This window comes from Glycine max, chromosome 11 (genome assembly GCF_000004515.6).
Source record: "Glycine max cultivar Williams 82 chromosome 11, Glycine_max_v4.0, whole genome shotgun sequence".
Classification (NCBI taxonomy): Eukaryota; Viridiplantae; Streptophyta; class Magnoliopsida; order Fabales; family Fabaceae; genus Glycine; species Glycine max.
Window position 1 is genome coordinate 16,079,570 of NC_038247.2, and position 11,943 is coordinate 16,091,512.

Sequence of the window (11,943 nt, forward strand, 5' to 3'; positions counted from 1 at the left end):
TTGTTTAAATATTTGTGAATAATCTATTTAACGAGAATATCATGTTTAATTTCCATCATATGTAAAAAAAATTTAGACACAAAATTAATGTCTGACTGAATGCCAGGTGTGGTCAGAACTAAATCAAATTAAGTATAAGACTGAAAACCAATCCAAAAAACCAAAAACTATCGAAAAATTAATGTACTACTATTATTATAAGTCTCAAAGTAAACGAGTAAACAATAACACTTTGGACTTAAATCTAAAAAACATTTAACCTTTAACCTCTCATCCCCGATGAAAGTGAAACCCTAAGACCTAAGTAGGAACTCTCGAAATAAACATGAAAATTATTATTGCTTACTTTAAGTCAAATAGTTTATTATTCAAGTATTATTCAAATAATTACTATTTTATTTTAGTTTAATTGTTGAAAATTTTGTCATCCATTTATACCGTCGATTGTCGAACTAATTTTTATTCAATTTTTATCCAATTAATAACAAACTTATTAAGTATTTTTTTTATATTTACTAGCAAAATTTTCAAATTACAAAAATTGACCCAAATTAAATCGCAAAAAAATTGATCTTCTCAATGGGCTAGGGGACATAGTGATATCTAATAAAAAAACATCCCTCAAAAAGCTATTAAAATAAAATAAAAACATTATAATCATCAAATAAAATAAGTGTAATTAAGTTTTTAGTCCTTTAATTTCTTTATATTTTAAATTTCAGTCCTTTAAAATTTATTTGATAACTTATGGTCTTCCAATAATTTCTCGTGAACATTTTTATCCCTCAAATACTACCTCAAACAAGAGAATAATTTCCATTGGGGGTTTCTTTCTTGAGATCGTATCAACTCTCAAACCAAAATTGGTTGGGGGTGAAGCATGTAGTGTTGCTCCTCTGACGTCAAATTCGAGGACAATGTCGTGTGAGTAAGGATGAGAATGAATCCAACAGCTTATGTCAAATTTAAGTAATAATAATAATGATAATAATTATTATTATTAAATATTTTTTTAAAAAAATTCTTCATATTCTTATAAAATAATAAATACAAAATAAAAGTATTTTTAAGTTGTACTGTAATCTGTACTTATTTCACCTTTCCACGTCCTTTGCATTACTTATACCAAGACTTTATAAATTTCTTTTTTTAATTAATATTTCATTAAATTTTAAGATAATTAATTAATTAGAATAAATATGTTCTTATGTCAAGTTAACCTTTATGTAAGCCAATAATACTGAGGGTCATTAATTTACCATTTTGTCACTGTTCCCAACTCCTCCTCCTCTCACCAAACCCGAAGCTCTCTTCTTCTTCTTCGTAAACTGCAAAGTTATTAACTCTGAGAAACCGAAACCCAACAACCCCTTTTGCCATTTCCTGCAAAATCCGTTTCTCTTCTTCGATTCGCGCGTCAATGGCTTCACCCTCCGTCACAGACACCGAAACGAAGCCGTTTTCCGTTCTCTTCGTGTGCCTCGGCAACATCTGCAGAAGCCCCGCTGCCGAAGGAGTCTTCACTGACTTAGTCAACGAAAGTGGCCTCAATTCGAAGTTCAAAATCGATTCCGCTGGCACCATCAATTACCACGAGGTGGGTTTATTTATTTATCTATAAACAAACACCCTTATGTCATTTCATCCAAAAAGATCATTTTTTTAAAAGAAAAATTATGATGGGATTTCACTTTTTTTAGTTTAACAGGAATGTGTAACGTTTTTACACGGTCCATCATTCAGAAATCTCATTGCAATGATTCTTAAGATAGCTATTAAAAACTTACTATCATATATGCCTGTTTGTGGTTGGATTTTGTGTGTATATTATTTATTAAAGGACTTTTAGATGCATGCATAATTCTGTAAAAAAACAGAATTTCCATTGTTGCTGAATCTATATTTGATGAATGACAGCAAATCGTGAAATATTTTCCTATAAAATTCACGAGGAAATTTAAAAAAGAAAAATTAATGCTTTACGGATGGAAATGAATGACTGTCTATATTATTTGGATTGAATAATGGGGGGATGGTGGTGATTTTTGAAGGGAAATGAAGCGGATCCGAGAATGAGGGCAGCTTCAAAGAGGCGTGGGATTCTGATAACTTCTATTTCGAGGCCAATCAAGCCCTCTGATTTCGTTGACTTTGACCTCATTCTTGCTATGGACAAACAGAACAAAGGTAGTGTTTGGTTATTTATTATGATGTGACAGACTTCTGTGTAAGTACTTAGCAGAGAAGAAAATAAGAAGGGAAAGTGAATTGAGTTTCTCGTGTAAGTTAAAATCAACTTATGCATTTGAGCTATTGGAGGAGTTAAATGAAAGCACTTATACAAAAGTAATAAAGTGCGTAAGTTGATTTTAGTTTATGGTTGAAGCTTAGATCATTTTATCTTATTTTTTCACCTATAAGTAGAGAATTTTTTCTAAAGAAGCTGGATGGAATGTTTATGATTGACTCAGTTCATCTTGTTTATGTGTGTTTGGTTGCTAATGGACTTTTTGTTGTATGCTTTAGAGGACATATTGGAGGCCTTTAATAGGTGGAAAGGTAGACATTCTCTACCGGATGATTCACATAAAAAGGTTGGAGCAAGGTTTTTCTTCTTTTTGAGCTTTTGATTTACATACTTATTGGTCTAACTGTGATGGTGATGATGCAGGTTAAGTTGATGTGCTCGTATTGTAAGAAGCATGATGAAAGTGAAGTCCCGGATCCTTATTATGGTGGACATCAAGGGTTTGAGAAGGTATGCTATTCATGTTAGGTTATGTTATGGGTTGGCACTTGGTGCATTTTGTAGGTTGAAGTAGAGTGTTGCTTCCCAGTTCTATGATAGTTTTGAATGATAATACTACTTGATTAAATCACTTGGGAAAAAAAAGCATTATATGGACATGTCTAGGTGGAATTGAGGGCTGAAACCATCCCAATAGCATAAACTGTCGATTGAAAAGGCCCCAAACCGGTTTTATACTATATGTCTAATATATACCACCTTATGCAATAGCCCCTTAGGTTGAAGTATAGACAGTGCCCATATCCACATACTTTGCACTGAAATTTACCTTTGTTATTAGAACACTAGGGGTTGCAAATAATGAACTTTATTTAGACTACGTGGTTAAGTTATCAAGTGAAGAAACACATATGGGCCTACCGCCTAAGTTACATGATAATGGTGGATAAAGTCATTGAAGCAGTATCAGATTGCCTGACTGAAATCAATTCTTCTTAGTTAGTGCCTTTGAAGATACAATTTCCTGTGTCGTTGAATTACATATTTGGCATATATTAATGCACATATTTTTTAATTTTTTTTTGTAAACATGTTATTGGTATGGAGTATCCATTGGTTTTGCCAATGACTAATTTTCGTCAGAAAACTTGACTGGCCATCTTTAGTGGGATTTTTCCCTCCCAACCTAGTTTCTTCCATGCACAAGGCTCAAATCCAAGACCTTGCTTTAGGGGACCGAGTCCAGTATTACTCGGACCAACGACTTGGTTATTAATGCACATATTTGACATGTGAGAAGTTCAGCTTATGTCATGCTTCCAGTTTCTCTCAAATAAGACCTGCTTCAGGACATCTTAAATTGAAACAGTTTTGTATTTGCATCTTTTGGCACCAACAAACAGGATGTCTCAGTGACTTGAAAAAAATATGCCAATTCAAGACATAATATAGGGTTAATGTTTGGTGTATTTCGTCCCTGAAAATTTTCAAGTTTTGGTTTTTGTCCCCATCTTTTAAAATCAATAGTTTTTCATCCCTGTATTTTTTTAAAATACTCACACTTTAATCTCTAAAGCTAACGCATTTTCGTCTTGTTTGGCTATTTCCAAAAATATTGGGACTAAATCAATGCTTTTAAGGTCAGAAACAAAAACCAAAATTTGGAAAATTTTCAGGGACTAATTTGGTCAGAATACGTGCGTCTAGTCTCAAATTGTTGATGATGCAGGAAATCCACCTATTTTAAATTTTAAAAGATATAAAACACTATTGTGTTGTACAGAACAATTCTTTGCTCTGGTTGGTGCTGCTTATCATATCATTATGTTGGCACTGGCAGGTGTTGGATTTGCTTGAAGATGCTTGCGGATCATTACTGGAAACCATTTTGGCAGAAAACAAACATGTACAAGAATCCTAATACCTTTATTAATAGCCAAAACATCCAATCCTGTGGTGAAGTCATAAAATCATTGGTTTTCATAGATGTCAAAGTACCTTCATGTTTCGGTGGTACACTACACTGAACCCACGATATATATGTATATGGAATTTCGAAACTTCTTGCCATGCTTATCTTACAATTGGAGTCATAAGTTCGGCCCTAACAATTCCGTCCCCATCTACCAAAACAACCGGAAATGTTTCAAAAAAAGTAGGCATACCACGTACAAAAAGTTCATGCCCCTCTTTATCTCTAAAGACAGGATGTCCTAACCAACCGACGGCTATTCCATCTCCATTGTCCATTGAACCTGCTCTAAATAACCCCCCTTTTGCTGGATTATTTCCGATATAATCATAAAAAGTTAATTTTTTGGGAATTTTAGACCAAGCTTCTGATAAATACAAACCGCTGCATTGAACCTTCCAATTCAGATTGATTTAGTTTGTCAACTTTTATCTGACTTATCTCTTTCGTTAGAAAAATTAATTTCGTCTCTATTTTTTTTCTTTGTTGTTCAATATAGCAGCTAAATTCTTTCTTAACAACTAGATAAGAACATTTAATGATGAATCCTCTCTTCCCCCTCTGACCTCTTTTGGTTATGGGCGGCGGGTTCTAGATCTATGCTAATTCTGTATTTTTTTGCTTTTAGAAAATTCAGAAATTTCAATATTTTTGACCAAATTATGGTTTTCTTTTTGAACTCTGGTGGTGATGATGAACTTTTTACACGATTTCTATCCTCATTTTACCTTTTTCATTTGCTGCAATTGTGTACCGTAGAATGTTGGGCTCATTTATCAGAATTAGAGCTCTTGTAGAAGACACAATTGGTTCCCTAATTTGACAATTCGTGCAATTCTACTGCCAGTATTGTTTACGAAATGGCACCTTAAAAAAAGAAATGTTATGCAGCTCTAGTCAGAGTTGTTCTTACACCCTCTATTTTCATTCCACACAAAAAATGACATTCGGTAATAGGGAAGACCGGAATAATGTACTTTTGAGCAAATATATATATATATATATATATATATATATATATATATATATATATATATATATATATATATATATAAAATAATAAAAATCTTACAAAATATACAAGTTTCTTGGGCTAGTACTACCGCTTTGTTGATACATCTAGGCGTTTGTCTAATTACATTTTCCTTCTCTCTTAAATGGTCACTCCCCAACCAAAAGGCAACATTGCAAGTGCTAACTTCATGAAACATCCATTTGATCATTGTCATTGTCACCGTCATAGTATTCATCATCGCGCTGAATGTGCTTGTCTTGAGTGTGCTCTGAAAAAAGAAATATCAAAATCAGTAAACTAAACTTTGGCACAAGTTAGAAGGAATAGGGAAAAAGGATTCTTTTTCAAACATTTTATACATTTTTTTCTTTGTTAAAATTTATAAATCAATTGGAGAAATACGAAGACTAGACGTGAGTAATTAAAATCGGAGATGCCAAAATGACTAAAATATAGAGATCAAAAGTGCAATTAATATTTTTTTCTTTCTCCTTACGATCAAGGCGTTCATCAGGGTTCTGCTCATCTTCATCGAACTCTGGAATGTAGAAGTCCGGAGGGACCTGTGACCCAAAAAACGTTAGTCGCACCATTAGGAAAATGATGACATTGAAGTATTAATCGCGAGTTTGACATTCCAAGTTTACTAACATATATATAACCTAAATAATAGATTTCGGTCTCGTGAGAGAGAGAGAGCCCAAATGCCCAATTTCCATAGCCGTTGTCCTTCAGCTTAAGCAGTTTTACTGAATCAGTTATTCTTTTATAAGAGGCCAAATGAATATTATATTAAAGAAAGAGCATGGTTGAACCACAAGGTGTGATCCAAACAAGCTGTAACAGTACAAAAGATATCAGGTGTCAAAACAGAAAAATCTACAGCTCTAGACTAAAAAACCAGCAATACAACCATATATCAAAATGTCCTCCACTTGATATGCATAAATCCGCAGAACCCAATCAAAGCCATTCACAAGTTGATATTTAGTTCCTGAAATGCCAACCAAGTTTTGAACCCTTTTCTCTCCCCAATCTACTATCGACTCTCATCTTAATTTAGAAGCACTATAAGAAAGAATATTTTCCACTTCAATTGTTTAAAAGATTTAAGATTTACCTCCCAATGCAAATAATTGATGATTAACCACATTTGTAAGAGTTCATGAATACAAGAAAGTTGAAGAGCTAGTAACATAGTGCCTCTAAAGTCAAAACAGTTTTTACAAGAAACAATTTTATGATAAAATAATTGAGCCTGCCTACTAGATGGGGTGATTCTATTTCAAGTATGAACTCACCTCCTGCATCTGTACACTTGGAGCATGTTGGATGCAACGAAGATTTTCCAAGACTTGCATTTTAATGGTGCTAAGATATGATTTACTATTCAAATTTTCCTGATCAATATAAAAGAAACAAAATGAGTACGACCATGGTATATATTATAAAGAGTAAGGACACCACACACTGCAAAGTCAACATTATAACAATATGTATTTAATCATATCCAATGAAATTGGAAATATTATATGACAAGACAATAATTCCAAATCACCAATCAAATTAAATTTAATAGCAGAGAAAACCCCCAATAAATAAAGACAATATTATGAAAGACTATTGAGAAAATACTTACTATCTGCCCATTTGGAATCTTCAAAGAAAATTCTGGTGCAAAATATTTAATATAATCATTTTCCGGAATCTCTGCAAGACAGAACAAGCAGGTAAGAAAGTTTCCACTCTGCAAACAATAAGACAGAATTTAAATCTAGAATGTTGAATTGATTCATTGGATAAGACATGTACGAATTAATTTAGGAGCTTGCAGTGTAAAGGCAAATTAAAATTACATTTTCTATCTGGACATAAACCTCAAGCACAAGCTTGAAGCTAAGATAAAAAGCATTTGGGGGATAAATCATTTTCCGCGCAAATATTGCAAGACAAGATGCATAATGTATTGCAACCTCTCGTATGCTCCCAAAGGAAAATTTTGGTATTACAGTTTTTTCCATCATTCCTGACAGTGGTGTACAACTAAAGAAATCCAATGATATATACCACATGGGAATTGTGAGAAAGAGCAAGAACAGGGATTTGGAGCATAACAAGTAACAACCTTGCCTATGTGGCAAAGGTGGAAAGAAAGGGGAAACCATTTGATGTAATAAAGATAAAAAGAAAAAAGGAGGGAAAGTTAGGGGAGAGGACATTCCAGTCATTGAGTGAGTTTGGGGCCTCTGGACACGAGGTTTACAGAGCCTCAAAGTTCTGTAGTATTCTTTGTTTTCATGTTTTTGGAATGAATTCTGATCATTTTAGTTGGGATCTATCACTATTTCTATAGTATAAAACCTAGTTCAAATCACCATCACTTCGCAGTTCACGTGACGCGACATTGTTTCTGTCTTACTTTGAAGCTTGAACAATAAATATTTAATCCAATTAACAAAAAATAAATTCTTGGTAAAATATGTCACAATTCAATACTTGAAAAGAGGCTGACTAAATATACCATTTGGAAGCTCTGTATCTAGAAGAACTCCTGTTTCAACAGTCCAACATCGAGCAACATTTTCTTTTGTGTACCCCCCACCTCCAGTGACCTGTGGCAGAAGTCCATTCGTGTAAATCTCAATTCTCAACCAGCAATGGCAAACATAAACTGATATAAACTCACCAGCAATGGCAAATTGAATCTCTTTACGAAGCTAACACATTCAGCGTGACCTATGAAAGAAACATCAAAAAATAATTTTTCTAATCAAGCTAAACTATCCACTAATTAAATAGAGACCAACAGAGAAGAACAAAGATGGACTGATAACATAGACAAAAAAAACACCAACAAGAACAATCAAGTCTTATCCCTAACATAGAATACTGATATTTTCATCAGAATAGGAAATTTGCTGGGAGATAAGCACCATCAATAGAGAGATTGAAGCAACCCAAGCGATCGCCAGCAAGCGAGTCTGCTCCACACTGGAGAACTATTGCACCAGGTTGATATGTTTCAAGTACTTTGGAAATAATCTATAGCATAAGAATTTCAAAAAGTTCAGACAAAATACCATCAAGCAGAAATAATGTAATGAATATTAAAATGAGAAGCTTTAGAATTGAGGTTGAAGTTTGGCAAAAAAAGAAGAAATAAAATTTTGAACTTACAGTCTTGAAAAGTCGAGTGAAGCTACTGTCATCTATTCCATCCTTCAATGGGACATTTATGGCATAAAACTTTCCTTCTCTTTCTCCTATTTCCTTTTATATGGTAAAATCAGTTCAAATCATTCCAATCTATATAGTGTTTCAAACAGAAAAGAGCATTCCACTTAGCAAATTACAAGGGGAACAGTGAAATCCTGATTGTGTAATTGTAATACTAAGGTTGTAATACAAATAGTGTGGTTGGTACAACTAAAACAAGAGTAGTTAGTTAACTTACTAAAAATACAAACAGAATAAAGAAAATCACCTTAGCATCGCCAGTACCTGGGAAGAACAAATCTCCGTACTTGTGAAAACTGACAGTCATCACCCTGTGATGACAAAGTTTTCCATTTAACAAAATAGAGAAAAATCACAAGCAGCATGGCAAAATTGTCCTACATTCTCAATAGCTTCACCTTCATAAATCTAACAAGATATAAGAAACTGACTGACCTGTCAGTGAAGTAGAAGGCTTCTTCTACACCATCACCATGGTGCACATCTATATCAATATACAAAACACGAGCATGATATTTAAGAAGCTCCAAGATTCCTAAAACCAAGTCATTGATGTAACAAAATCCAGATGCCTCGCATTTCTTAGCATGATGTAGTCCACCGGCCCAGTTTATAGCAATATCACACAATTGATTGTTTAATCGACGTGCAGCATCTGCGGGCACTTATCAATTAGCATATATAGGCCAAACTAGGCATAACCGAAAAAACAAAGCATAACCAAAATTCAGAGAATCACTATTAAAAATATATTGTACCTATAGTTCCACCAGCATAAATCTGACAAAATTCAAATAAGTTGTCAAATACAGGGCAGTCTTCTCCAAGATTATCTGAAATGATTGCGAAATAGAAAAAAACTTGTTATTAGCTAGTAGCTACACAATAAATTGATAGTATAGAAGTAAAATTATTATATAAACAATAGGGTTGGATATTGTTAATTTCAGAAGTCAAATATCAATAATTTATAGAAGGGACAGGGGGGGCTCATATTTTGATGAAAAGTAACAACATTGTAGGTAAAACATTAACATTTACTATCTTCTACAGAAATTCCCAATGCCACCCTCCCACCCCACCGCAAAAGCTTATTTGCCATAAACATTGGGGTTGGATAATGTTACTCTGAAAAACTCATTTTGGTTAAAACTTAAAAGTAACATCAATATTCTGATGGCATAGTATAAGTGTCATATACATATCCTATTCCAACATGCATGTGATACGTATCCAGCAAGTATCCTCCGTTTTTTTGTTTTATTGTCTGATACATTAGGAATAAAGCTCCAAAACAACTCTAACTTTTCTGCTACATACTTAAAGCTATAATAAATGGGGAGCAATTATAGAGCCAAAACTTTTTCTGAATAGGACAAATGATGCTTTTTGGACATCATAACATGGATTTGGGAAAAACATGTTATTTTTTAGGCATTTGCATTGGAGAAAGTGTAGATTTTCTTACAAGGGAAAAAAATATAGGTAACTATTTTTGCGGTAATCACAAGTATTCTTTTCGTAAATTGTTATCATCCTCCACTTATATGGTTATGTTACATATGTATTAATGAATTTTAAGAATATGTTTTCTTAATTATTGTGCATTTATGTAAACTATGTTTTCTTTTAAATTCATGTAAACGCATCTAGGTTGTATCATATTTTGAATTTTAAGAAATTCCCTTATCCCTGTAACCAGGTCGCATCATACCCATTACATGTTATGTGTTTGCGCTTCATAACAAAAAACTTAAAATCACATCTAAACGAGTTTAAAACTGTGAAAAGCATACATTTTGTCAGTTCCTTCAAGAACAAGTGCTGAGTGTCAGGTGTAATCCTGTTCAAAAACTCAACATAATCAGCTGAATGAAACTGGGCAAGCTCAACAGGATAAGCCTTGTGTGGACGCTGGATCATACATAAAAGAGAAACAATCAGAACAACATTATGCAATCAGCCACACCAATAATCAACAATTTGGGGCAACAGAAAAACAAAAACAGCCAACATATGTAACTAACGTAAATCTCCATCTTCTTATGAAGATCGTATGAGAGAACAAGATGATGAGTCATGCAAAGCCGGTGGGGCTTCATTGGATGCTTCGCCCCAAAGTATACACTACCGACATCACCTGCAATATGAAGATTGAAGTATTTGAGTATACAGAAAACATGCAAAAAACAAAGACTAGCGGATACGAAAAAATATTGCAGCAACTGTTTTACATTACGGTTGCAGTTACCTGCAATCCTTGGCAAATAAATACGGCTAATGCACCAAATCCATGATATTGCAGCCACAATTGCGGATGTAACCACAATTTAAAACCTAGAACTAATTGGAATACAAGATTGAACATCTCCTCACAGAACTCGCCTGCTATTAGAGATGCTGATATTCTTACCCAACAGAGCGAATATAAATAAAATGTAAAAAAAACTAAAATTTCAGCAACAATCCAAAATACACAGCGTTAAAGCTTACAGAACACGAATTGAACTAATCAAGGAGCAGAATCTGAAATCCAAAACAGTTCTAAACGCAAACTAATTTCTTTATTTTACAATTTTCTTGCAACCAAACGCAGCAACAAGCACAACGAGCATAGGAATAGGGTTAGCTAGCTAGGGTTTTGATAGTCAGGAACGAAGTGAGCTAGGAATTAGAAGACCGAGTCGAAACGAAGAGCGTTGACGAACTTCAAACAGTTCAATTCCGCGAAAGAAGAATCGGAGGAAACAGAAAAGAAAAAAAGGAAGGAAGGAAATCGATTTAGAGAGGATGGAAGTGAAATAGAAGAGGAAAACGCACCGTCGTAGAAGTAAGCGATTTTGTCCTTGGAAGGCATCTTTTGCAGAGAGAGCGTAGAAGAAGAATTAGCGAAAGGAGAAAATGGCTAGCAATAGAATGCCATTGATGATATCAATTGTGTGCCATTTCGCGCTTCGCTTCTATGTGCCCCTTCGCTTTTTTCTATTGTAATCTTCCATATAATTACAGAACGTAATAACATTTTTATCAAATTTGTTGGTTGCTTCTTGAACATTATAAATTTTCAACTAGTTCTCTAAATTAAAGAAAAAAAAAAGATCTTGGTTACGTTATTTTTTGTTTAATTAAGTTTCAGATGTTTTTAAATTGGTTATAAAAGTTCTCATTCTTTTAGTAGGTTTAAATTGCCATAAACTAACTATAAAATCCTACTTTTAATTAAAATGTCTTTAGCTTCTTTTTTTGTACATTCAAATTTCTTTAGTTTATAAAGACTTAGTTGGAAATTGCTAACGATTAGTTTTAACCAATAAAAATTTAGGCACCTATTTTGAATATATTTAATATTTAAAACTATTTTTTATTTAATAAAAAACATGCTTGTGTCATTTCATTCTTAATAAAAGAGTGAATTCAACTAGGAAGTGAAGTCAAAATAATCAAGACTAACATAAAATCTAGATACTCTTG

General features: G+C 33.4%; 2 protein-coding genes across 5 annotated transcripts; one reads left to right on the forward strand and one right to left on the reverse strand.

Annotated features, from left to right (window-relative positions):
• The first annotated feature begins 1,282 nt into the window (after window positions 1–1,282).
• On the forward strand, window positions 1,283–4,297 carry LOC100527219 (uncharacterized). Its single transcript, NM_001249631.2, has 5 exons — window positions 1,283–1,597; window positions 2,052–2,187; window positions 2,527–2,594; window positions 2,672–2,758; window positions 4,089–4,297. The coding sequence occupies exons 1-5, from the start codon at window positions 1,421–1,423 to the stop codon at window positions 4,167–4,169; spliced, it is 549 nt and encodes a 182-aa protein (NP_001236560.1). The 5' UTR covers window positions 1,283–1,420; the 3' UTR covers window positions 4,170–4,297.
• A 999-nt stretch (window positions 4,298–5,296) lies between these two features.
• Window positions 5,297–11,481, reverse strand: HDA12 (histone deacetylase). 4 transcript variants are annotated; one of them, XM_014764138.3, is made up of 15 exons: window positions 11,293–11,481; window positions 10,500–10,612; window positions 10,269–10,386; window positions 9,231–9,305; window positions 8,908–9,127; window positions 8,737–8,783; window positions 8,413–8,498; window positions 8,169–8,277; window positions 7,922–7,971; window positions 7,757–7,847; window positions 6,875–6,945; window positions 6,537–6,635; window positions 5,887–5,970; window positions 5,732–5,798; window positions 5,297–5,503 (listed from the first exon to the last, which is right to left on the reverse strand). In XM_014764138.3, the coding sequence occupies exons 1-15, from the start codon at window positions 11,327–11,329 to the stop codon at window positions 5,421–5,423; spliced, it is 1,350 nt and encodes a 449-aa protein (XP_014619624.1). In that variant the 5' UTR covers window positions 11,330–11,481; the 3' UTR covers window positions 5,297–5,420. The 4 variants fall into 4 exon arrangements, with proteins under 4 accessions (XP_014619624.1, XP_014619625.1, XP_014619623.1 ...); XM_014764139.3 differs by having other exon boundaries at window positions 5,898–5,970; window positions 8,413–8,505; window positions 8,720–8,783; window positions 11,293–11,480; XM_014764137.3 differs by having other exon boundaries at window positions 8,413–8,505; window positions 8,720–8,783; window positions 11,293–11,480.
• Between the last annotated feature and the right edge of the window lie 462 nt (window positions 11,482–11,943).